The sequence below is a fragment of the Theropithecus gelada genome, chromosome 7b (assembly GCF_003255815.1).
Source record: "Theropithecus gelada isolate Dixy chromosome 7b, Tgel_1.0, whole genome shotgun sequence".
NCBI lineage: Eukaryota > Metazoa > Chordata > Mammalia > Primates > Cercopithecidae > Theropithecus > Theropithecus gelada.
The window spans coordinates 40,191,518-40,218,270 of record NC_037675.1 but is presented as its reverse complement, the minus strand read 5'-3'; the positions used below and the strand labels follow the sequence as shown (position 1 = coordinate 40,218,270).

General features: G+C 41.9%; 1 protein-coding gene across 2 annotated transcripts in view; it reads right to left on the bottom strand.

Moving 5' to 3' along the window:
* Nucleotides 1–16,714, bottom strand: part of GEMIN2 (gem nuclear organelle associated protein 2) — a 23,952-nt gene extending 7,238 nt beyond the window's left edge. The window contains exons 1-7 of one of the 2 annotated variants that reach the window (XM_025392126.1): nucleotides 16,509–16,714; nucleotides 16,070–16,154; nucleotides 12,284–12,373; nucleotides 11,785–11,844; nucleotides 7,913–8,026; nucleotides 5,375–5,419; nucleotides 2,070–2,138 (exon numbers count right to left, since the gene is read on the bottom strand). In XM_025392126.1, coding sequence (XP_025247911.1) covers nucleotides 2,070–2,138; nucleotides 5,375–5,419; nucleotides 7,913–8,026; nucleotides 11,785–11,844; nucleotides 12,284–12,373; nucleotides 16,070–16,154; nucleotides 16,509–16,645 — 600 coding nt within the window. In that variant the 5' untranslated portion in view covers nucleotides 16,646–16,714. The remainder of the gene's footprint in view (nucleotides 1–2,069; nucleotides 2,139–5,374; nucleotides 5,420–7,912; nucleotides 8,027–11,784; nucleotides 11,845–12,283; nucleotides 12,374–16,069; nucleotides 16,155–16,508) is intronic. The other variant, XM_025392127.1, reaches the window with a different exon arrangement.
* Nucleotides 16,715–26,753: the final 10,039 nt, after the last annotated feature.

Here is a 26,753-nt window from a genome sequence, read left to right as displayed (position 1 = left end):
GTTTTTTTTTTTTTTTTTTTTTTTTTTTTTTGTGAGACGGAGTCTCGCTCTGTCGCCCGGGCTGGAGTGCAGTGGCCGGATCTCAGCTCACTGCAAGCTCCGCCTCCCGGGTTTACGCCATTCTCCTGCCTCAGCCTCCCAAGTAACTGGGACTACAGGCGCCCGCCATCTCGCCCGGCTAGTTTTTTGTATTTTTTAGTAGAGACGGGGTTTCACCGTGTTCGCCAGGATGGTCTCGATCTTCTGACCTCGTGATCCACCCGTCTCGGCCTCCCAAAGTGCTGGGATTACAGGCTTGAGCCACCGCGCCCGGCCCAAAGTAAGACTTTCTCAATGAAGGAAGTAGTATATTGATTTACATTCTAGTGTTTGACTACAAACAAGCATAGTTCAGATTATACATATATATATACACACACACACACATATATAAATGTAAACACTGGCTGGGCACAGTGGCTCACGCCTGTACTCCCAGCACTTTGAGAGGTGGAGATGGGCAGATCACCTGAGGTCACGAGTTCAAGACCAGTCTGGCCAACATGGAGAAAGCCTGTCTCTACAAAAATACATAAATTAGCCGGGTATAGTGGCAGGCACCTGTAATCCCAGCTACTTGGAAGGCTGAGGCAGGAGAATCGCTTGAAACCAGGAGGCAGAGGCTGCAGTGAGCCAAGATCGCGCCAGTGTACTCCAGCCTGGGCGACAGAGGGAGATTCCATCTCAAAACAAACAAATAAATAAAAAATAAATAAATACTGTAGCATCATATCTCATATATAAGTATAGTCATGCGTCACTTAATGAAGGGGGATATATTCGGAGAAATGTGTTGTTAGGTGATTTTTGTCCCTGGATTAACATCACAGAGTGTACTTACACAAACCTAGATGGTATAGTCTACTATACACCTAGACTATATTGCATAGCCAATTGCACCTAGGCTACAAACTTATATAGCACATTACTGTACTGAATACTGTAGGCAACTGTAACATAATGGTAAACATTTGTGCATCCAAAAAAACCATATATTTTTTTTTTTTTTTTTTTTGAGACGGAGTCTCGCTGTGTCTCCCAGGCTGGGGTGCAGTGGCGCGATCTCGGCTCACTGCAAGCTCCGCCCCCTGGGTTCATGCCATTCTCCCGCCTCAGCCTCCCAAGTAGCTGGGACTACAGGCGCCCGCTACCACGCCCGGCTAATTTTTTGTATTTTTAGTAGAGACGGGGTTTCATTGTGTTAGCCAGGATAGTCTCGATCTCCTGACCTCGTGATCCACCCGCCTCGGCCTCCCAAAGTGCTGGGATTACAGGCTTGAGCCACCGCGCCCGGCCAAAACCATATATTTTTTAAGATAGGGTGTCACTCTGTCACTCAGGCTAGAGTGCAGTGGCACAATCATAGCTCACTGCAGCCTCAACCTCCCTAGCCTTAGGTGATTCTCCTGCCTCAGCCTCCCTAGTAGTTGGGATTACAGGCATGAGCCACTGTGCCTGGCCACATCTAAACATATTTAAACACTGGAAAGGAGCCGGGTTCAGTGGCTCATACTTGTAATCCAAACAGTTTGGGAGGCCAAGATGGGAGGAACACTTGAGCCTAGGAGTTTGAGATCAGCCTGGGGAACATAGTGAGACCTCATCTCTATTTAAAAAACACAAAAGGCCACGCATGGTGGCTCATGCCTGTAATTCCCAGCATTTTGGGAGGCCGAGGAGGGAGGATCATTTGGACTAAGTTCAAGACCAGCCTGGGCAACATAGTGAGAACTTGTCTCTAGTTTAAAAAAAAAAAAAAGCTGGGCGTGGCTGTGTGCACCTGCAGTACCAGCTACTCAGGAGGTTGAGGCAGGAGGATTGCTTGAGCTGGGGAGATCAAGGTTGCAGTGAGCTATGATCGCAATACTGCACTCTGGGTAACAGAGCGAGATCTTGTCTCAAAAAAAAAAAAGTGCAGTAAAAATACGATATTATAATCCTATGGGAGCACCACTGTATATGTGGCTCATAGTTGACCTAAAACATCTAATTTTTGCCTACATTATGAAAAGAAAAACATGCAATACTACCAATTCCGGAGTAAAGTCTCTTTCTCCAAACCAATTACTCAGATATTCCAAGACACTAGTTACTGTTGCCTAAAAAAAAGGAGGGGGTGGAGAAGAGTTGTATTAATAATAAAACACAAATTGAACATGAGTTTCATTAAGTTTCTTTAGAAAGCAACTCTGATGTTAAAAATGGTCTCATTCTTTAAATTTTCAAAGAAAGCTAATTCTTTTGACTCTAATTAGTTTGATTAGATGGCTTATCCCATGAGGCTTTTTTTTTTGAGATGGAGTCTCCCTCTGTTGCCCAGGCTGGAGTGTAGTGGCGCGATCTTGGCTCACTGCAATCTCCGCCTCCTGGGTTCAAGCAATTCTCCTGCCTGAGCCTCCTGAGTAGCTAGGATTACATGCGTGCGCCACCATGTCTGGCTAATTTTTGTATTTTTAGTAGAGACGGGGTTTCTCCATGTTGGTCAGACTGGTCTGGAACTCCCGACCTCAGGTGATCCGCCTGCTTCAGCCTCCCAAAGTGCTGGGATCACAGGTGTGAGCCACGGCGCCTAGCTCCAGTGAGGCTTTTAAAACAAATAGTTTCACACTTTCAAATATCAACTAACACCTTGGTTTAAATCCCAGGATTTAGTTTGTAACTATTAATAATTTAGTTTGTAACTACTTGAAAGACTTCACAAGGTTAAAAAAAAAAAAATGTATTTGTGGCCAGGCTCAGTGGCTCATGCCAGTAATCTCAGCACTTTGGGAGGCCGAGGCAGGTGGATCACTTGAGGTCAGTTTGAGACCAGCCTGGACAACATGATGAAACCCTATCTCTACTAAAAATACAACAATTAGCCGGGCGTGGTGGTGAGTGAATGTAGTCCGAGCTACTCGCGAGGCTGAGGCCAGGGAATCCCTTGAACCCGGGAGGCGGAGGTTGCAGTGAGCCGAGGCTGTGCCACTGCACTCCAGCCTGGGTAACAGAGTGAGACTCTGTCTCAAAAAAAAAAAAAAAAAAAAAAGGCCTGGTACGATGGCACACCTGAGGTGAGGAGTTTGAGACCAGCCTGGCCAACATGGCAAAACCCCATCTCTACTAAAAATACAAAAATTAGCCAGCCATGGTGGCAGGCATCTGTAATCCCAGCTACTCAGGAGGCTGAAACAGGAGAACTGCTTGAACCCAGGAGGTGGAGGTTGCAGTGAGCTGAGATCCCGCCACTTCACTCCAGCCTGGGCAAAAGAGCGACACTCTGTCTCAAAAAAAAAAAAAAAAAAAAAAAAAAAGATGTATCTATAAAAATACCATCAGTTGGCCAGGCGTGGTGGCTCACGCCTGTAATACCAGCACTTTTGGAGGCCAAGGCAGGTGGATCACGAGGTTAGGAAATCAAGACCATCCTGGCCAACATGGTAAAACCCTGTCTCTACTAAAATTCAAAAAATAGCTGGGCATGATGGTGTGCACCTGTAGTCCTAGCTACTAGGGAAGCTGAGGCAGGGGAATTGCTTGAACCCGGGCAGTGGAGGTTGCAGTGAGCCGAGATCGTGCCACTGCACTCCAGCCTGGCGACAGAGAGAGACTCCGTCTCAAAAAAAACAAAAAAACCAAACCATTAGTTTATTTCCAAATCCAAATTAAATCAAAGTACACATCTGAAGAAAAAATTAGCTGGAGAAAGATGTTTTTAAACTATACAGATGGATTTATCAAACTCTTGAAAATATTCTCTGGTTTATTCAAATACAGTTGATGGTTACAACAAAAATGACACTGATGGAATTTAGTATGACTGCTACAATATCTTAATGCAAATGAGTAAGTAAAACTGTCAACCTGTGTATTATTTCCAATAGAATATAGCCCACAAAAAAAATATGGCCAACAGGCTGGGCCCCGTGGTTCACACCTGTATTCCCAGCACTTTGGGAGGCTGAGGTATGAGGATAGCTTGAGCTCAGGAGTTCCAGACCAGCCTGGGCAACACAGTGAAACCTGTCTCTACCAAAAATAAACAAACAAAATTAGCCAGGCATGGTAGCACATGCCTGTGGTCCCAGCTACCAGGAGGCTGAGGTGGGAGGATTGCCTGACCCCCAGAGTACAAGACTGCAGTGAGCCAAGATCACACCACTGTACTCCAGCATGGGCAACAGAATGAGACCCTGCCAAAAAAAAAAAAAAAAGGCTTCCAAAGGTACCCAATGCTATGTGAAGATAAAATTAAATTTTTATTTGCTTTTAAAATGAGTAATAGAGTCCTTGCTCCTAAAAAACTAAAGAACCAAACTCCATAATTCTCCCCTTTTGGTCCAAGAAATTATGTATTTCAATCTTTTTTTTTTTTTTTTGAGAGTCTCGTCCTGTTGCCCAGGCTGGAGTGCAATGGCGCGATCTTGGCTCACTGCAACCTCCACCTCCCCGGTCCAAGTGATTCTCCTGCCTCAGCCTCCCGAGTAGCTGGGATTATAGGTGTGCGCCTCCACTCCCAGCTAATTTTTGTATTTTTAGTAGAGACAGGGTTTCACTATGTTGGCCAGTCTGGTCTCGAACTCCTGACCTCGTGATCTACCCACCTCAGCCCCACAAAGTGCTGGGATTACAGGAGTGAGCCACTGGGCCCAGCCCACATTTCAATCTTAATAGAACGTGCAGGACATCTAGAACTAGAAATAGCAATCTAACCTTAGTACAGATGCCCCTGAACTTGCAATGGGATTATGTGCTGATAAACACATTGTAAAGTTGAAAATTCCCAAATTGGCTGGGCATGGTGGCTCATGCCTGTAATCCCAGCGCTTTGGGAGGCCAAGGTGGGCGGATCACTTGAGGCCAGGAGTTCGAGACCAACGTGGCCAACATGGTAAAACCCTGTCTCTACTAAAAATACAAAAATTAGCCAGGCATGGTGGGGAAAAAAAAAATCCTAAACTGAACCATTGTAAGTCAGGGACCTTGTATTTAATTCAAATCCCAGAATCTAAGACTTATAACTGAAATCTACAGAAATTAATACTCTAGCACCATGATTAAGACAGAGCATGAGCTCTGGAGTTAGATCTACCTGGCACTGAATCCCAGTACTGCCATTTACTTGCTGAAAAACCACCTGCAAGTTACTTAACCTCAAATGCAGTTTCCTTATCTATAAAAAGTAGATATCAACAACTCCCCATAGAGAGTTGTAGTAAGGATTAAATAAGAACCATTACAGAGCTTAGGACAAAGTCTTGCATGCTATAAGAATTCAGTAAATGTATTAATAATTCAAATACTTTCACACACAATGCAAACGAAATAATGCATATATCTTTATTGTTAATTTTACCTGATTCATTCTGCTAACAATACTAAGCAAGGGAGGAAAACCAATCTGAAAGAAAAAATGAGACTGAAATTTACTAAATGGTATTATAAAGAAAAGCTTCTTTTTTTTTTTTTTTTTTTCCAAACTGGTGAATTTCTTGCCACACTGTTGTTTAGAAACAAAGAACAAATAAAAGAAAATTCTTTTGTTGTCCATTACAGTAAGACATTCCGGAAACTACTATGTTGGTAATGTGGAAGAAAATAATGTCTTAAAATTTGAATATGTAATTTTTTTTTTTTAAGATGAGGTCTCACTCTGTCACCCAGACTGGAGTGTGGTGGCGCGATCTTGGCTCACTGCAACCTCCGCTTCCTGGGCTCAAGTGATGCTCCCACCTCAGCCTCACTAGTAGCTAGGGCCACAGGTGCATGTCACCATGCCCACCTAATTTTTTTGTATTTTTGGTAGAGACGACGTTTTGCCATGTTGCCCAGGTTTGTCTGGAACTCCTGAGCTCAAGTGATCTACCTGCCAGGGCCTCCCAAAGTGCTGTGATTACAGGCATGAGCCACCTTACCTGGCCTGAATATGTAAATTTTTAAATAAAGTATGATTTAGTAACTAAAATGTTAAAGACTAAAATTTTGTTAAATGATAGTACTTGAAAAAACTAACTTATTAAGTATATTCAATAAAACTGTAACATATTGATGGCATTAATATGTTGTACACACCATTTCAAAATCTTCAGCTAAAGCTAACATTTTCAAGAATTAAGGACATTTGAATTAGAATGACATTTTTCAAACCTAATTTGATTCAATTTTTAAAAGTCTACTTTGGAGTCTGAGGCTGTGATTCCTAATTATTAAAATACCACTGATTTGTGAGAAACTTAAGAGGATATACATTAAACGCTTACTTTCTTAAGGGGTTTTTTTAACACGGTGTATTTTATTTGTATGTATTCTCTGAAAATAAGCTAAATAAGTTAAGTTTTATTTCCTTATTAAATTAAAAACCATTTTTGGCCAGCCATGGTGGCTCATGCCTGTAATCCCAGCAGGAGGATTACCTAAGCCCAGGAGTTCCAGGCCAACCTGGCAACATGGCGAAAACTTCTCTCTACAAAAAGTTTTTTTAAAAAAATTAAAAATTTTTATCTTAAAAAATTAAAAAATTTATTACTACAAAAAATTTAAAAATTAGCTGGGTGTGGTGGTGGGTGCGTGCTGCCCCTGCTACGTGGAAGGCTGATGTGGGACGATTGCTTGAGCCCAGAAGGTTGAAGCTGTAATGAGTCATGACTGCACTACTGCACTCCAGCCTGGATGACAGAAGACCCTGTCTCACAAAAAAAAAAAAAAAAAATATATATATATATATATATATATATATATATATATAAACTATTTTTGAAATGTAGCATATATTAAGGACATCATCCAAAAGATCAATTGGTTACATAGAAAGTGTATCAAATTAACTTCCCTAAGATTTGAGTCTATTTACACTACTGTACCACGTCTAAGAGTGCTTGTTTTCCCAGCTCTTGTCAATATGGTGTATCAAACTTTCATTGCCAATATGTTACCTGAAAAATAGCACCTTGGCATAGTTATGTTATACTTCTATTACAAGTGATTTTTGGCATCTTGTCATATAAGAATAATTTTATTTCCTTTCTGTGAGGTATCTATATCCTTTGGCTGTTTTTTCTTGGGCAGGGGAGGGGTGATTCTTGGTCTTTTTATTGATTCTTGGGGCTCTTTACATTTTTGGGAAAAATTAGTTTTAAATGGGAAAAACACAATGTGGCACCATATAGCAAATAATAAATACCTGTTGAACCGAAGAGAACGACATGCTATAGGGAGTAAGCGCTAATGCAGAGGCATACACTGGATTTTAAAGGAACACTTGCAAACTTGGGGGCAGGTAAATCCTGAAGGACAAGGAGTTGGCTACATAACTTATGACTACAGCCACATGAATTTTAAAGATATCCTTAAAATTTCATCTTCAGAATATATTATTTACTTTTTTACAGGCCCATGAAATGATATTATGTGATTATGCATTTTAAAGCACCTAATTGTGTCAATTTCCATTTTTTCCCTGGCTACTCATAACACTGTTTGCCTGATGCCTCGTCATTTTAAAACACCCTGAATCTTATCCAACTCATAAAATGATTACCAAGTCAAACATAAGGGATATGAAGCCAACCTAAAAAAAGTCACAGTAAACTGTTTCAGAAACTAAGCTGCTTTGTTAGGTTGAAGAGCTAATAAACTAAGTCTGGGTTGCCAAACATTTTTTATCAAGAGTTAGACAACAAATATTTTAGGCTTTGCAGGCCACATAAAGTCTCAGCCACATATTATTTGTTTCTTTTTTACAACTCTTTAAAAACCTAAAAACAATCCTTAGCTCATGGATATAAAAAAGGCCATGAACTGGACTTGGCCCAGGGTAGAGTTTGCTGACCCCTTATATTAAGTGATGCACCAAAATTAAAACGCTTTTTGTTCTGTTTATCCACACAGCCCTTACTTGTACATAATCTATTCCAGGACTTTCATTTGTGGCTGGTCCAACAGCCCCGTCAGCACATAACTTTTCACCCAGACAAAATTTCTTCCAGCCTTCTTCATCTTCAGATTTTGGCTAAAAGAAAAAAAAGAAAACTGATTTATTCCTGTGTGTTAATTTTTACACTGAACAGTAAAAAAAAAAAAAAAGTTAAGGCCTTCCATATTCCCATTACCTCAACCCAAAGATAGGGTGCCAGTTATGGAGAGAATCTCTGTCCCCAAAATTTGTATGTTAAAACCCTAAACTCCAGTACCTCAGAATGTGACTGTATTTGGAGATAGGGCCTTTAAAGAAGTGATTAATTTAAATTGAGGCCATTAGGGTGAGCCCTAATCCAATCTTACTAGTGTCCTTTTAAGAGGAAATTTGGACTCACAAAGAGACACCAGGGACTCCCACACATAGAGGAAAGACCACGTGAGAAGACATGGAGAAAGTGGCCCTATGCAAGCCAAGGAGAAAAGCCTCAGAAGAGACCAAAATGAGGCCGGGTGTGGTGGTTCATGCCTGTAATCCCAGCACTTTGGGAGGCTGAGGCAGGTGGATCACATGAAGTCAGGAGTTCAAGACCAGCCTGGCCAACAGGGCGAAACCCCACCTCTACTAAAAATACACACAAAAAAATTAGCCGGATGTGGTGGCACACACCTGTAATCCCAGCTACCCAGAGGCTGAGGCAGGAGAATCGTTTGAACCCGAGAGGCGGAGGCTGCAGTGAGCCGAGATTGTGTCATTGCACTCTAGCCTGGGCAACAAGAGCGAAACTCTGCCTCAAAAAAAAAAAAAAGAGAGACCAACCTTGCTGCCACCTTGTTCTTGGACTTTCAGCCTTCAAGACTGTGAGAAAATAAATACATTTCTGTGGTTTAAACCACCTACTCTGTTATGGCAGCCCTGACAAACATAGTGCCTAAGTGGCTACAAAATATGTGGGATATGTTGCTTTTTCTTATTATTACATTTTTTGAGACAGGGTCTTGCTATGTCGCCCAAGTTGGAGTGCAGAAGTGTGATTACAGTTCATTGCAGCCTGAATCTCCTGGGCTCAAACAATTCTGCCACCTCAGCCTCTTGAGTAGCTGGGACTACAGGCACGCGCCACCATGCCTGATAATTTTTAATTTTTTTTTGTAGAGATAGTTGTCTCACTATGTTGCCCAGACTGGTCTCAAACTCCCGGCCTCAAGCAATTCTGCTTTGGCTTCCCAAAGTGCTGGGATTACAAGTGTGAGCAACAGTGCCCAGCCAAGATGTGTTTAGTTTGGACAAGACTTTAATGGACACTGACAGACAAGGGTGTGTCCAAAAGAGGATGATAAAGACAGAAATAAGTATGGAGGAAAAATGCACCAAGAATGCTTAATAGAATGAAGGATGTTTATCCCATGTAAAGAGATGTGATTACATATTTCACATATCTGAAGGGCTGTCCAATCAAAGAAGAAACAGATCTACTCATGCTGCCAGACAGAAAATTCAGGACTAGTTGGGAGAAGCATTCAGCTCAATATAACCTTCTTAACAAAACAACTTTTATTTGTACATATCACCTTGCACATTACTCTGCATAGGTGTATTATCCCCCCCCCCAGGGATAAGTAGCTTTCATTAAATCCTTAGGATGAATCATCTGAGGTCAGGAGTTCGAGACTAGCCTGGCAATCTGGTGAAACCCCATCTCTCCTAAAAATAGAAAAATTAGCTGGGTGTAGTGGCGGGTGCCTGTAATCCCAGCTACTTGGGAGGCTGAGGCAGGAGAACTGCTTGAACTCGAGAGGCAGAAGTTGCAGTGAGCCAAGATTGTGCCATAGCACTCCAGACTGGGCAATGAGAGCAAAACTCCATCTCAAAAAAATAAATAAAATAAAAAATAAAATAAAATAAAATAAAACCTCATGATGAACATGAGACCACTACAAAGTTAAACCCTATTGTCTTGTCTTGGAATAAGGTATCTACCTTTTCCTATCACTCCATCAGGTCAGAAACTGTTTCTGTTTCAGTTAGTACTCAATATCCTGATTATTAAATATAGTACATGCTTAATTATATCAATTAATAAACAAATGTTTATGTTTTCACACAGTTGCCATCAGAGTGTACTTTATTTTTTAAATAATTTAAATAGAGACAGGGTTTTGCCATGTTGCCCAGGCTGGTCTTGAACTCCTGAGCTCAGGTGATCTGCCTGCCTCAGCCTCTCAAAGTGCTGGGATTACAGGCATGAACCACTGTGCCTGGCTCAGAGTGTACTTTAATATTCCACTGTTCTGAGGGACCATAGTTTACTGAAGCAATTATGTTAGGTCATTTCCATTTTTGACAAAATTTTATCAAGTCATGTTACTGATGTGGCTTCTTTTTTAGATAGTGGGCATGTACCCAAAAGCCCTTCCACTAAGTGAGAAAAAAATATATTTACCTACCTAGCCCTGTCCCAACTACATACATACATCCTTGGTACTAGGAAGGCACCATTGCCTAGTCAAAGGCACACAGGCTTTAGAGACAGACCAACTTGGGTTTGAACCCTAAGCATACCTTTTGTGTGTTTATGTGCCCATGCTTCTTTGATAGAAGAACTAGCTATACCTTTTACGAGTTAAGTGACCTTTGGCAAGTGCTAAGTTACTTCCCTTCACACTTTTGCTGGAGCAGAGCTTCCAAATGGTATGCAGAAGCATACAGAGATGCCATATACTGAATCTCTCAGCTTTCGGCTAGTTTCAGGAAGAATATGCAAGCAGTCATTTATTCTAATGTGTCACCATGTAAAAGATATCAGGAAGCACCGCCTAAAGGAAGCTTCTAAAATCTAAAATCTATGAACTACCTGAAACTAAAATTTTGTGCACAGGTGCATTTTTTTTCCCTCTGAACATAAATAGCTTTCATTAGATTCTATGAAGGAATATGAAATCCCCTAAAAGGTTAAAAACTACTGTCCTGAGACAATGTATCATCCTTCCACCTCCTTTTTTCATTTGGTAGTCCTGATATATCTACTAAAGAGCTTAAAATTATATCTAAACTGATAAAATGAAAGACATATGCATGACAATATACATGACAGGTTTCACTTATGTGTCACTGGAATTGTGATGCAGACTCATCACATTAAGCAGAAGCAGAATCCATTCATTCACAAATTCTGCAAACATGTGAGTTTACTGCATGCCACCATCACCTCATCAGGAAAATACATTAAGTCTTTATTCAATTGTTTTATAAATATTGAAAATGTATTTATTTCCTAGAAAGTAAATGTCTAGAAGAATCCTTAAAAACTTATGGAAGCTTAACAGTCACCTATCCAAATTCCCCCAAGATATTATGAATTAAAATTGACATGAAAGGCTGGGTACAGTAGCTATGCCTGTAATCCAGCCCTCGGGGAGGCTAGGGCAGGAGGATCACTTGAGCTCAGGAGCAAGAGACCAGCCTGGGTAACACAGGGAGACCTTGTCTCTATAAAAAATTTAAAAAATCAGCTGGGCACGGTGGTACGCGCCTTAAGTTCAACCTATTTGGAAGGCTGAGGTGGGAGGATCACTTGAGCCCAGGAGGTCTAGGCTGCAGTGAGTCATGATTGTGCAACTGCACTCCAGCCTGAGAGATAGAGCAAGACCCTGTCTCAAAAAAAAAAAAAAAAATGTCATGAAAATCATACTTTCCAGGCTACTAACGTAATGGAATTGTTACTATTAATGGTATATTGAAGAGAATGAAAATAACTGACTAGGCAAGTGAATCTTTAAAGACTGGAAGTAAATATAGATTCTTTCAATCAGGTATGCATCGTACAACTTAAAACTGAGAAACTTACATACCATAGTCACATTACTATCCAACTGTTGTGATTTCCAGTGACTTCTATGTTTGTTCACATTCTAAAGGAAGAAAAGACGTTAGACGGTACTCCTCAAAAAATGGATAACTGAAATCAGTTTCTGCACAAAATTGTAACCATCTAAAACTTGGAAAATGGGAAAGGTGGGAGGGGTGAGATATAAAAAACCACATATTAGGTACAGAGTACACTGCTTGGGTGACGAGTGCACCAAAATCTCAGAAATCACCACTAAAGAACTTATCCATGAAACCAAAAACCACCTGTTCCCCAAAACTACTGAAATAAATAAATAAATAAAAATAAACAAAACTTAGAAAATATTTCAAACTGTATGTCTAATGATTGTAATAATAATTTAGTAATTAACTCATGAATATTCTGTATACTTTAGGATCATAAATTTTATTTTTCCAGCTACAGTCTAAGAACAGAAATAAATCCAACAGGGGCTTAATCAGATTAAATATGACACTTACCTGTCGAACAGTTGAAAACTGTGCCACTTGTTGCTGTTGCCATTGAAGTGTTGGGGAATAACCTTCAGGGGCGGGTTGGCATCCTGAAAGCTAGAGATCAAGTTCACAAATATTAGGATCAACAGTAGTGTCAAAACTAGAATCTCATGCCTCTGCAAAGCAAAATAAAACCAAGATGAAGTATATAATAAAGATTATACAAAGGCTGGGCATGGTGGCTCACGCCTGTAATCCCAGCACTTTGGAAGGCCGAGACAGGCGGATCACAAGGTCAGGAGATCAAGACCATCCTGGTTAACACGGTGAAACCCTGTCTCTACTGAAAATACAAAAAAATTAGCCGGGCATAGTGGTGGGCGCCTGTAGTCCCAGCTACTCAGGAGAATGGCGTGAACCCAGGAGGCGGCGCTTGCAGTGAGCCAAGATGGTGCCACTGCACTCCAGCCTGGGCGACTGAGTGAGACTCCGTCTCAAAAAAAAAAAAAAAGATTATACAAGAAAATAAAGCCGGGCGCGGTGGCTCAAGCCTGTAATCCCAGCACTTTGGGAGGCCGAGACGGGCGGATCACGAGGTCAGGAGATCAAGACCATCCTGGCTAACACGGTGAAACCCCGTCTCTACTAAAAATACAAAAAACTAGCCGGGCGAGGTGGCGGGCGCCTGTAGTCCCAGCTACTCGGGAGGCTGAGGCAGGAGAATGGCGTAAACCCAGGAGGCGGAGCTTGCAGTGAGCTGAGATCTGGCCACTGCACTCCAGCCTGGGCGACAGAGCGAGACTCCGCCTCAAAAAAAAAAAATAAAATAAAATAAAATAAAATAAAATACTTTTTGCAGATGTAAAAAAGTAGGCATTTCACTTTACTATTTATATTCCAGTTAAAAACATTAGGGAAAGAGTCTTAAGTCACCTTAATCAGAGAAATCTGGAAAGGTTTACAGTTGGAGTGTCTATAAAATCTAAATGACAGGAGCCTGGAGGATATATCTAGTCCTACCTGCCTTTCTAGAATAGCAAAACAGAAACAAAAAGAGAGATATACCCCAAATAAAGAATTCTGGTATGAAATACAGTTAGATAGAATGAATGAGTTCTCATGTTCAACAGCACAGTAGAGTGACTACAGTTAACAGTAATTTATTGTATATTTCAAAACAGCTAGAAGATTTGAATGTTCCCAAAACAAAGAAATGATAAATGAGGTGATAGATATCCTAATTACTCTGATTATTATACATTGTATGCATGTTTCAAAATATCACATGTACTCCATAAATATGTACAATTATTATTTTGCCCACATGATAAAGCATGAAATTATGTATGATTATTATATATCAATAAAGTAAAAAATAAGAACTTTGGTATGGGCAAAATGTACTTAAAGACGTCTAACTTTAAATTGCCTACTTCTGTTTTCTTTTTTGAGATGGAGTTTTGCTCTTGTTGCCCAGGCTGGAGCGCAATGGCGCCATCTTGGCTCACCGCAATCTCTGTCTCCTGGGTTCAAGCAATTCTCCTGCCTCAGCCTCTCGAGTAGCTGGGATTACAGGCGTGTGCCACCACACCCGGCTAATTTTGTATTTTTAGTAGAGACAGGGTTTCTCCATGTTGGTCAGGCTGGTCCTGAACTCCCGAACTCATGTGATCTGCCTGCCTTGACCTCCCAAAGTGCTGGGATTACAGGCGTGAGCCACTGTGCCCAACCATACTTCTATTTTCTAAAATAGCACGTACAGCCTGAGCAACATATCAAGACTCCGTCTCTACAAAAAATACAATTAGCTGGGCACTGTGGCACATGCCTGTCGTCTCAGCTACTGGGGAGACTGAGGTGGGAGGATGGCTTCAGCCCACGAGCTCGAGGCTGCAGTGAGCTATGATCATGGCACTGTACTCTGGCCTGTGCAACAAAGCGAGACCTTGTCTCAATCAATCAATCAATCCATCAAATTAGGTATATTAAGACATTCTGTTCCATTAAATGTCCATCAACTAAAAAATCCTGAAGAGGAATTATAAGAAAAATTATAGTGTCTGAATTAAAATTTCCTGATTACAAATATCAGTTAGAGAAACTACTTTGAACATGAAAAGGAAATTACTATCAACTAGTTAAAATGCCACTCTCCCAGGCACCTGTAGTTCCAGCTACTTGGGAGGCTGAGGCAGGAGAATGGTGTGAACCCAGGAGGCGGAGGTTGCAGTGAGCTGAGATTGCACCACTGCACTCCAGCCTGGGCGACAGAGTGAGACTCAGAGACTCTGTCTCAAAGAAAAAATAAATAAATAAAATGCCACTCTCCTTTGAGCTTAGGTTAAATAGCACCTCCTTAGAGAGACCTTTGCTGGCCAGGTGTGGTGGCTCACACCTGTAATCCCAGCACTTTAGGAGGTGGAGGCAGGCAGATCACTTCAGGTTAGGAGTTCGAGACCAGCCTGGCCAACATGGTAAAACCACGTCTCTACTAAAAATACAAAAATTAGCCGGGTGTGGTGGCACACACCTGTAATCCCAGCTACTTAGGAGGCTGAGGCAGGAGAAGCTCTTGAACCTGGGAGGCGGAGGTTGTGATGAACTGAGATCGTGCCACTGTACTCCAGCCTAGGCGAAAAATCGAGACTCAAAAAAAAAAAAAAAAAGGGAAAAAGAGAGTCCTTTTATGATTCCTCTATCTACAGTAGTTCTGTCATGTATTGATTATTATATATGCTTATTTTCTTCATAGCAATAATCACAATATGTAATTATTTGTTCGCTTGTTTACTCTCTGTCTTCCTCAGGAGAGTATGTAAACTCTACAAGGGTAAGAACCGTTTTTGTCTTATCCTGTGTTGTATTCCCAGGGCCCGGCACTGTACTCTGCTTAATTAAAGATGTGCTGGATAAATAAATAAATGAAAATGTCCAGAGTGTGCACATAGCTATAAAAGTAAGGCCGGGTATGGTGGCTCACACCTGTAATTCCAGCAGTTTGGGAGGCAGAGGTGGGCGAATCACGAGGTCACGAGTTCGAGACCAGACTGACCAACATGGTGAAACCCCCGTCTCTACTAAAAACGCAAAAATTAGCCGGGTGTGGTGGCGAGCGCCTGTAATCCCAGTTACTCAGGAGGCTGAGGCAGGGTAATCGCTTGAAACTGGAAGGCAGAGGTTGCAGTGAGCTGAGATCGTACCACTGTATTGCAGCCTGGGCAACAAGAGTGAAACTCTGACTCAAAAAAAAAAAAAAAAAAAAAAAAGTGTAAGACATCTGGGTTTCTATTCTTAAAAAAAGTGAAATTTAGTCAAATTCAGATTAAATTATATTAAACTAAGATTAAACACCAATCCAATAACTGGAAAAAGGTTCCTTAAAAATAAAGGGGTCAGGCGAGGTAGCTCATGCCTGTGATCCCAATGCTTTGGGTGGCAGAGGCAGGAGGATCGCTTGAGGCCAGGAGTTCCAGACCTGCTGGCAACAGAGACTCACTCTCTATAAACAAACAAACAAGCAAAAAGAAAAAAGATAGCATAAGTAACCCATTTAAAGACTCCTTTGAAAGGACTGGATAATGTCCCTGAAGTAAGATGGGCAAGCCTCCACAAAGGTTAGAGTTACAGAAAGCTTCTTTAGAGGCAGTAAATGCCAATTGTGTTTCTGGAGGAAAAAGTACAAGCGAATGTCTAACTTTGCAGTGAGTAGTCAAATCTTACATCATAATTGATACTGTCGGATACTATAGGGAGCGTTAGTCTTTTAATTGGGGGATTGGGGGTAAGCTCCAGACGGTTAATAAAACTCACAGAAATATTCACACTTTGCTTCCTTTTCAACTTCTTTGGGTCAATTTGAGCTACCACAACATCTGGACATTGAGCTGCTTCGATCCTACAAATAAGTAATAAACGCGAGAAATTAAATTTCTATTGTGCTTTGCTCAGGTGTAGTAAAACGAGCGATCCATTTCCACAGTTTATTGTGAAATTAGAAAAAAAATTCAGACTTCCAATTGAGGAACTAAACAATATATTTCTGAAATTATCTGGATCGAAAACAAATCTAAGAGCACACATCTTGATACGTGCAATCACGTTCAACAGGAACTCGCCCACGTTAGGATGTAATCCAGAATCCTGAATAGACCCGAACTCGCAAGAGACTGGAACGGGAATAGAGCACCGGGGGCTGTACCCAGGGGCAGCGCAGAAGACCAGCCCACCCGCCCAGGGCCAAATCACTCACTGGACCCGCCTCAGGTATTCCTGAGGCGTCCTCGGGGGTACCGAGGGATCGAAACCTTCCGTCAAGTCGCAGGGCTCTACCGGCAATAGCCGAGGCATCAACTCTTCCACTGCGGACTCCGCTGGTACCCACGCCATGGTTTTCAAACCAGCCAGTTCCGTTCAGCGCTTGCGCCCATTCTAGGTCACAGCGCAGGCGCACAAGTAGACACCTTAGGCGCGGAGCTGAGCAAGCGGCAGTTTAGGGAGCGTTAACTGCGCATGAACAAACTGCTGCTTGCCTCAAGGTTAAGGCTCCGGTGGTGTAATAAAGGATCTGAGAATTTAATTCCTAGCTGAATTGGTTCGAACGCGTTTCTGGGTCTTTTACCCTCTGTTTTGTTTTCTAACGCTGGGTAACGGCCGAGGGTTAGCAACTTTTATGCATCTCTAGTACTGAGGGATCCTTAGAAATGTTTTTTGAATTAATGAACAATATTACGGTAATTATCATTCATGGAGCTCTAAATTCTTAAACCCTTAATAAACACACACATTTTCTCATTTGATTCTTAGAACAATCTTGGGAAGTGGGTAGTAATATTCCGCTTTCTTAGGGCAGGGACTGACCTTCCAAAGGGGAAAAACCAATTCCAACCTAGATTTATCCGATGCCAAATGAATGAAAAATTAATTTTCTACAGGAATTTCTAGTACTCGACCACTTCAAAGATCACTGTATATTTATTTGGAATGAATATTACTCCTAGAATAGCCAGCACTTTTTAATTTTCGTTTTAAAGAAAAATCTCTTCGTTTAAATACAAATAGTGAAAAAAATGAAACTAATGCTAACACCCAGAAATTAAAAATGTTAGGTCAGTCTTGTTAGGTAGATAGTATTATTATCTCCATTTCATAGGTGAGGAAACAAGGCAGGAATGTGCAAGAAACAAGTATAATATCTGATTATTTCTAAACAAATACAATTGAGTGAATACAATTGACTTTTATTTTCTAACATTTATGTTTATTTTAGAAGGTTTAAAATTTTTTTTTTTATTTATAGCACTGCCTTTAGCTTGCAAGGAACTGATTTTAAACCAGGATGTAAATCTAAATTGAAGATAAAGTGAGGATAGTCCTTAGCTTATTTAAGTACTTAATGCTTAGGAACTGCAACTAAACAGTTGGGACACTGGGAAAGATATCACCTGGCTGCAGACTACAGTTATTTGGTTAACAAATTTTCACTGGTTTTGGGAAAAACAGACTTAAAAGAGAATAGGGAGAAATACTCCTGTCCTCCAACATTTTGGTGATAATCAAGGACAAATATGAAAAAGTAGTGACTTGAGGACCAAACTGATTTTTTTATTTTGCCCAAATTCCTATTTAAGGGGTCTGGGGAGTCATGCCCTACAAAGCATAAATTCTCATCAGATGGGTTTTATTTAACCCTATATATCATGACTTACTTTTCTTTTTTTTTTTTTTTTGAGACGGAGTCTCGCTCTGTCGCCCAGGCTGGAGTGCAGTGGCCAGATCTCAGCTCACTGCAAGCTCCGCCTCCCGGGTTCACGCCATTCTCCTGCCTCAGCCTCCCGAGTAGCTGGGATTACAGGCGCCCGCCGCCACGCCCGGCTAATTTTTGTATTTTTAGAAGAGACGGGGTTTCACCGTGTTAGCCAGGATAGTCTCGATCTCCTGACCTCGTGATCCGCCCGTCTCGGCCTCCCAAAGTGCTGGGATTACAGGCGTGAGCCACGGCGCCCGGCCATGATTTACTTTTCAACCTCACTTCAGCATAACATTATGAGACAAAGAAGAAGAAAAAAATATTTTACCCCAAAACATGTTTCTTTGCCCTATTTTGAAAAGGCCCTGCAAAGCTGTTCTTTGTGGGGGGAAATTTGCATCTGTAAGGAATCTTGGCCAGGCGAGGTGGCTCACGTTGTAATCCCACCACTTTGGGAGGCTGAGCTGGGCAGATCACCTGAGGTCAGGAGTTCCAGACCAGCCTGGCCAACATGGTGAAACCCCATCTTTAGTAAAAGTACAAAATATTAGCTGGGCATGGTGGTGGGCGCCTGTAATCCCATCTACTTGGGAGGCTGAGGCAGAAGAATCGCTTGAATCCAGGAGGCGGAGGTGGCAGTGAGCCGACATTGTGCCATTGCACTCCAACCTGGGCAACAAGAGTGAAACTCCATCTCAAAATAAATAAATAAATAAATAAAATAAAATAAAATATTACCCAGCCTTGACCTCCTGGACTCAAGTGATCTACTCACCTTGGCCTACCAAAGTGCTGGGATTACAGGTGTGAGCCACTGGACTAGGCCACAAATACATATATTTTTATTTTTATTTTTTACTGTAAATTATTAGCATTTTCTCTCAATTTTTTCTGGAGAAAAGGTTACCTTGCGAATTAACTACCAGTGGAACAATGGTTAACACTGGAGTTTGTGCATAAGTATGTGTCAGAACTACGCAAGGATTAAGGAAGAAAGGAGACAATACGAGAAGGGAACAAATGTTGTCCCGGGAAATAAAATAAATTATTTTCCAAAAGAAGAGGTAATAATATAGTTTCGTGCTAATTCAAATCTAATTCGATTTAAAAGAATTAGTAATGAGATTTTGAGCGGAGTTTTCAGAAATTGCACGAAGTATTTGTTAATGCTTTAGTGAAATATGGAACACATGAGATAAGCTATATTTGGCTGATGAAGTTATTCTGAAAAAACGCTTACTATTTGGAAAGGTGAACTTCTGAAACTACAATAACATTTCATCTATTCCCAGGAAGAAATATTCCTAAGGTACTGAACTACTTCTGGTGCCCTGTTTTTAGAGATTTATCGCCTGTTTTTAGTTTATGATGGAAAAATTCTTGTTTCAGTATTTCTCACACAATTGGTTAGCTGTAGAAGTTACATGAGGATTGTGAGAATAGAACATTCTGTTGTGTGTTTATTGATGACGTGGCTGTTTATTGATGATATGGAGGCATCTGTTAAGTCAACCTTACACAGCTGACTGCAGTTCATCTCTGTCTCTGTATTTTCTTTTCTTTTTTTTTTTTTTTTGAGATGGAGTCTTGCTCTGTCGCCCAGGAGTGCAGTGGTACTGCTCACTGAAACCTCTGCCTCCCAGGTTCAAGCGATTCTCCTGCCTCAGCCTCCTGAGGAGCTGGGATTACAGGCACCCGCCACCATGCCCGGCTAATTTTTGTATTTTTAGTAGAGATGGGTTTTGCCATGTTGGTCAGGCTGTTCTTCAACTCCTGATCTCAGATGATCTACCTGCTTCAGTCTCCCATGTCTCTGTGTTTTCTGTCCCTTTAAAGAGCTCAGTTATTCTCAAATGTTAGTGTGTATAAGAATCATCTGGCTGGGCGTGGTGGCTCATGCCTGTAATCCCAGCACTTTGGGTAGGCCAAGGCAGGCGGATCACTTGAAGTCAGGAGTTCGAGATCAGCATGGCCAACATGGTGAGAGCTCCCCGCTCCACGTCTCTACTAAAAATACAAAAAATTACCTGGGCATGGTGGCATGTGCCTGTAATCCTAGCTACTTCGGAGGCTGAGATGGGAGAATTGCTTGATCCCAGAAGGTAGAGGTTGCAGTGAGCCGAGATAGCGCCACTGTACTCCAGCCTGGGCGACAGAGTGAGACTGTCTCCAAAAAAAAAAAAAAAAAAGAAAGAAAAAGAAAAAAAAACTGGAAGAAATTATTTAAAATATAGAGTCCTGTATTTTATAGCTCTTTCTTCCAGAGCTTCTGTTTCTGCTGATGGGGTGTGGGGCTAAGAAACTGACATTTTAAGAGGCGTTCCAGGTGGGACTTTTTTTTTTTTTTTTTTTTTTTTTGAGACACAATCTTGTTCTGTCGCCTGTTGCCCAGGCTGCAGTGCAGTTGTGATCTCTGCTCACTGCAACCTCCGCCTCTCCTGTGTTTGAGCGAGTCTTGTGCCTCAGCCTTCTGAGGCCACCACGCCTGGCTGATTTTTGTATTTTTAGGAGACACAGGGTTTTGCCACATTCCAGCTCTCTGGCGATGTTTTTCTCTTTCTCAGGGCTAAATCTTTCACATGGATTATCTTGTTTTTTTTTTGTTTTTTTTTTTTTTTTTTTTTTTTTTTTTTTTTTTTTTTGAGACGGAGTCTGGCTCTGTCACCCAGGCTGGAGTGCAGTGGCCGGATCTCAGCTCACTGCAAGCTCCGCCTCCGGGGTTCACGCCATTCTCCTGCCTCAGCCTCCCGAGTAGCTGGGACTACAGGCGCCCGCCACCTCGCCCGGCTATTTTTTTGTATTTTTTTTTTTTTTTAGTAGAGACGGGGTTTCACCGTGTTAGCCAGGATGGTCTCGATCTCCTGACCTTGTGATCCGCCCGTCTCGGCCTCCCAAAGTGCTGGGATTACAGGCTTGAGCCACCGCGCCCGGCCGGATTATCTTGTTTAATCTTCACAACACATGCAATTTAAGTGGTAGTTACTATTGTTATCTTCATTTGCAGGTGAAGAAACTGTGCAACATGCCCAGATCATACAACAAGGAAGTAATGGATTTGAGATTCCATCCTCGGCACCAAGCCATTGCTCTAAATCTCTATGCTGTACAAGATACAGCTGAGTAAAGATTAGCAAAAACAAAAAAAAAAAACAACAAAAAAAGTCCCAGGGAAGGTTCCTGTGAGTCTTTATGACCCACTGACCATAAATTAGAGAGAGGCAATGAAGATTAAATGCAGAGAGATCCAGTTTGATTCCTAGTCTTAGTACACTGCCATCTAGGCATGAGTAGTCTCCTCATCTCCATAGTCCGAGAATGCTATCCTCTGGCTCTGAGGTCCAGATCCACTAAGAGAGAATGCTGACTTGATGTCGGAAAATCAAGACAAGGTCTAGTTTAATTATGGAACATGAAACAAAACCTTTACTCCTCCTTTAAAGTAAAAATGCAAATCTGTTCCCTTTTAGAGTGGGATTTCCCTCCTTTGTGATATGGCTTTTTAATCACTCTTATGTTCTTTATAAATCAAATAAATAAAAGATAAAAAGAAAAATAAACCTGCCAGTAGATACTTATGTTTTCTTTGGGTCACTGTAAATCGTTTAAGGGCAAATCAACAAATTTCATTTGTTTTTTTCTTTTTTTTTGAGACGAGTCTCGCTCTGTCACCCAGGCTGGAGTGCAGTGGCGTGATCTTGGCTCACTGCAAGCTCCACCTTCGGGTTCAGGCCATTCTCCTGCCTCAGCCTCCCGAGTAGCTGGGATTACAGGCACCTGCCATCATGCCTGGCTAATTTTTCTATTTTCAGTAGAGACGGGGTTTCACCGTGTTAGCGAGGATGGTCTTGATCGCCTGACCTCATGATCAGCCCACCTCAGCCTCCCAAAGTACCGGGATTACAGGTGTGAGCCACCGCGCCCGGCCCCTCATTTGTTTAGTTTTATTAAATGAACTCTTAAATTCTGGGATTGGTCAGAGTGGCAGAGTGAAGAGATATTGGAGTATACCACTGTTGGGGCACTCTGTGGAATAGAGAAGACTGCTATTTGGGCCAAGCATGGTGGGTCATGCCTGTAATCTCGGCACTTTGGGAGACTGAGGTTGGAGGATCACTTGAGTCCAGGAGTTTGAGACCAGCCTGTGCAACATGGGTGAATCCCATGTATACAAAAAATACAAAAATTAGCTGGGCATCCTGGCACGAATATTTAAGTCCCAGCTGCCCAGGAGGCTTAGGTGGAAAGATCACCTGAGCCCAGGAGGTTGAGGCTGCAATAAGCTGTGATCCTGCCACTGTACTCCAGGCTAGGTGACACAGTGAGACTCTGTCTCAAAAAAATATATAAAATAAGATAAAATAAACAATTGCTATTTGAACAAGAGTTAGAAAATCTAGTCCTGTCAGCATTTAAAGAGGAAAAGACAGGCATGAAATGAAAACTCAGTGTTTTAGGTTTTTTGTTACTTAGTTTTTATTTCATAATCATAAACTTAACTCTGCAATCCAGCTAGGCATGGATGGAAACAAGGAAAACATGGAGCTCAAAGGAAACTGCAGTGAGAGCACAAAGATTATAGGATACTGCGAGCAAATGGGGTAGAGGAGTGCTCTGCTGAGCTACAGACAGAATGGTCTGGTGGTTAAGATAAAACACGTCAAACTTACTAGAGTTATCCACAGTCAGCAATGGTGATTTTGCTGGTCTTGCCACTGGACCCAAAGCGCTCCATGGCCTCCACAATATTCATGCCTTCTTTCACATTGCCAAAGACCACATGCTTGCCATCCAGCTACTCAGTCTTGGCAGTGCAGATGAAAAACTGGGAACTGTTTGTGATGGGTCCAGCATTTGCCATGGACAAGATGCCAGGACCTGTATGTTTTAGGGTGAAGTTCTCGTTATTAAATTTCTCCCTGTAGACAGACTTGCCACCAGTGCCATTATGGTGTGTGAAGTCACCATCCTGACACATAAACCCTGGAATAATTCTGTGAAAGAAGGAACACTTATAATCCAATCCCTTCTCTCCAGTGCTCAGATCATGAGTTTTCTGCTGTCTTTGGAAGCTTTTCTGCAAACTGCTTGAAGGAGATGCGGCCCAAGGGCTCGCCGTCATGGTGAACCCCAACGATGTCAAAGAACACGGTGGGGTTCACCATGGTTGATAGTACAGGGCTCCTGGCGGCGGTGTCTGCAAAGCCAGTGTTGTAGGTTTTAAATGAGCATCAGCACCCTGGCCTAGGGTGGTGTTAAGTGTGCCACTTCTCTTGTCCTCACATTCATTTGTCATGCATGGGGATTAGACTAAATGATCACAAAGGCTTATTTGAGTTTACAATTGTGTAATTTCCATGTGACTTATTAATTAGCCTTATTATATTTAATACAATTGTAGTCATTATGTGTGCAGAATAGAGGATCAGACAGATGTTATTCCATGAATATAACTTTAACACGCTATTGATGCTGAAAATTAAAAATTAGAAGAATCTGAATATTGCTTTTTCAAGTGACTACTCCAAAAATAGTTGGCCAGTGCTTTAACCTGTCAGTATCTGAACAAATGGAAGAGAATCCATGTTAGAAAAAAACTCCAAGTGCTTCAATACTGGAAAACAGAGTAAACCTAAAAAGGAAAAGTAGAAGTGAAAGCTCCATCTGGTGGTTAACATCTACAATTCCAAGAAATTGACATTATACTTCACTGACTGTAGTGCTGGAACCTCAGTTTAGAAATATCTGTGGGTTCTGAAGTGGGAAGATTACTGGCTGTTATGTATTAACTAATATTTAATGGTAGAAGGCAAAGTCTTTCATAGGGTGTTTAGAGTACTTGACTCAAGATAGTCCCTGGGAAAAAAGTTGCAAGGTCAAATATCTTTAAGAAATGTTCTTGGCTACACGTCTTTATTCGACCACAGGATCTTTCCCTCTCTTTTTAGTCTCTGGCATTTTAAGAAATGCCAGTTTGAGGAAGTAGTGAACTTTGGAGTATATGCTTTTAAAAGACTTTCTTTTGAAGGGAGCTTATATGAGATTTTATATTTTTTACAATGTCTTAGATGTTCTGACCTTCCTTTCACAGGACTTAAAAAAAAATTCCATTCCCTTTCTACTCTTCCTCAGGTTGAAGCCTTGTAACCAGCATACTAGAAAAAATTATAGGTGTGGTGGTTCATACCTATAATCCCAACACTTTGAAAGGCCGAGGTGGGAGGATCCCTTGAGTCCAGGAGTTCAATTCCAACCTGGGCAACATAGCAAGACCCCATCCCTATTAAAAAAGAAAAGAAGAGGCCAGGTGCGGTGGCTCACACTTGTAATCCCAGCACTTTGGGAGGCTGAGGTGGGTGGATCACTTGAGGCCAGAAGTTCAAGACCAGCCTGGCCAACATGGTGAAATCCCTGGAATAATAGGCGTGAGCCACCGCACCGGCCTGACTTTCATCTTTTTTTTTTTTTTTTGGGACAGCATCTTGCTGTGTCGCCCAGGCTGGAGTGCAATGGCGTCATCTCGGCTCACTGCAACCTCCACCTCCTGGGTTCAAGCAATTCTCCTGCCTCAGCCTCCCGAGTAGGTGGGACTACAGGTGCCCACCACCACGCCCAGCTAATTTTTATATTTTTAATAGAGACGGGGTTTCACCATGTTGGCCAGGATGGTCTCGATCTCTTGACCTCGTGATCCACCTGCCTTGGCCTCCCAAAGTATTGGGATTACAGGTGTGAGCCACTGCGCCCGACGACTTTCATCTTTTTTAAAGCATAGCTTGGAATAATTGATCAGTAAGGATGAAATAATTCTATGGATGATGAAGTAGCAGAATGTTTCAACATACAAAAAAAAAAAAATTAGTAAATCCCATGATGTGTCCTAGATTTATAAAAGTCCAATGGACCTATACGAGAACTGCAAATAGAATGAGTTTTATTCTATTTTTTAATTTTATGTATTTTATTTTTGAGACTGAATCTCCTCTATTGCCCAGGTAGTGCCACAGTCGTGCAATGGCGCCATCACGGGTCACTGCAGCCTTGACCTCCCCGGGTTGAGGTGACTCTCCCACCTCAGCCTCCTGAGTAGCTGGGATTAAAGGTGCACACTACCATGCTCTGCTAATTTTTCTATTTTTTTTTTTTTTTGGTAGAGATTGGTTTTCACCACATTTCCCAGGCTGGTCTTGAACTCCTGGGCTCAACGGATCCTCCCCCTTCAGCTTCCCAAACTGCTAGGATTACAGGTGTGAGTCACCATATCTATTTTTTTCAGAAAATAAATTTTCTCTTTGTTGTTTGGAAGACTTCTATGAAGGAATAAAAATCATGAAATATCAATCCTTAAGAATAGAGCTCAAAAACAAAAAAAGAACCCTGAAAGGCTAAAGTTGGGTCCAGTAGATCCTGATCCTGATAGTATATCCAAGAATTAAAGTCATTCATCTTTTTTTTTTCTTTCTTTTTTTGAGACGGCATCTCGCTCTGTCACCCAGGCTGGAGTGCAGTGGCGTGATCTCGGCTCACTGCAACCTTTGCTCCCGGATTCAAGTGATTCTCCTGCCTCAGCCTCCTGAGTAGCTGGGATTACAGGCACCTGCCACTGCGACCGGCTAATTTTTGTATTTTTAGTAGAGACGGGGTGTCATCATCTTGGCCAGGCTGGTCTAGAACTCCTGACCTTGTGATTCACCTGCTTCAGCCTCCCAAAGTGCTGGGATTACAGGCGTGAACCACTGTGCCTGGACTTAGTCATTCATCTTAAAGCACATAAAGACAGATGCAACTGAGTTTGTTATGCATCCTAACATCTATTTCATTGTAATAGGGAACCAAAACCTTTGATCAACTGAAAACAAAGGAATTAGTTTTTGTTTGTTTTGTTTTTTTTTTTTGAGACGGAATCTCGCTCTGTCGTCCAGGCTGGAGTGCAGTGGGGCGATCTTGGCTCACTGCAAGCTCCGCCTCCTGGGTTCACACCATTCTCCTGCCTCAGCCTCCCAAGTAGCTGGGACGAGTAGCTGGGACTACAGGCGCCCGCCACCATGCCCAGCTAATTTTTTGTATTTTTAGTAGAGACAGGGTTTCACCGTGTTAGCCACGTTGGTCTTGATCTCCTGACCTCGTGATCTGCCCACCTTGGCTTCCCGAAGTGCTGGGATTACTGGTGTGAGCCACTGCGCCTGGCCCGGAATGATGAGTTTTTAAAAAGACTTAATTGAGCTGGATGTTAAAGATGCCTTTCTGGAAACCATGAAATGAATGAAACTACCAAAGGTACTATACTTTGATTTATTCCTCACTGAATTCTAGGATTTCTGTGGATCTTCTCATCAATGTTGCTAAGGTCTGAATATTTGTCTCCCCCCAAACTCATAGGTTGAAATTCTAACTGCTAAGGTATAGGGAGGGTAAGGTAAGGGCCTTTGGGAGGTTAATAGGTCATGAGGGCTGGCCTCTCATGAATGGGATTAGTACCCTTGTGAAAGAGACCCCAGAGAGCTGGCCAGCCCCTTTTGCCATGTGAGAACACAGTTAGACATCTATGAATCAGAAAGCAGGTCCTCACCGGACACCACATCGGTTGGCATCTTGATCCTGGACTTTTCAGCCTCCACAACAGTGAGAAATAAATTTCTGTTGTTTATGAGCTACCCAGTTGAGGGCATGTTGTTTTAGCAGCCTAAATGGACTAAGATCTATGTCTTTTTACCCTACTCATTCTTAGATCTTGTTGCTTTTTGTGGGTGT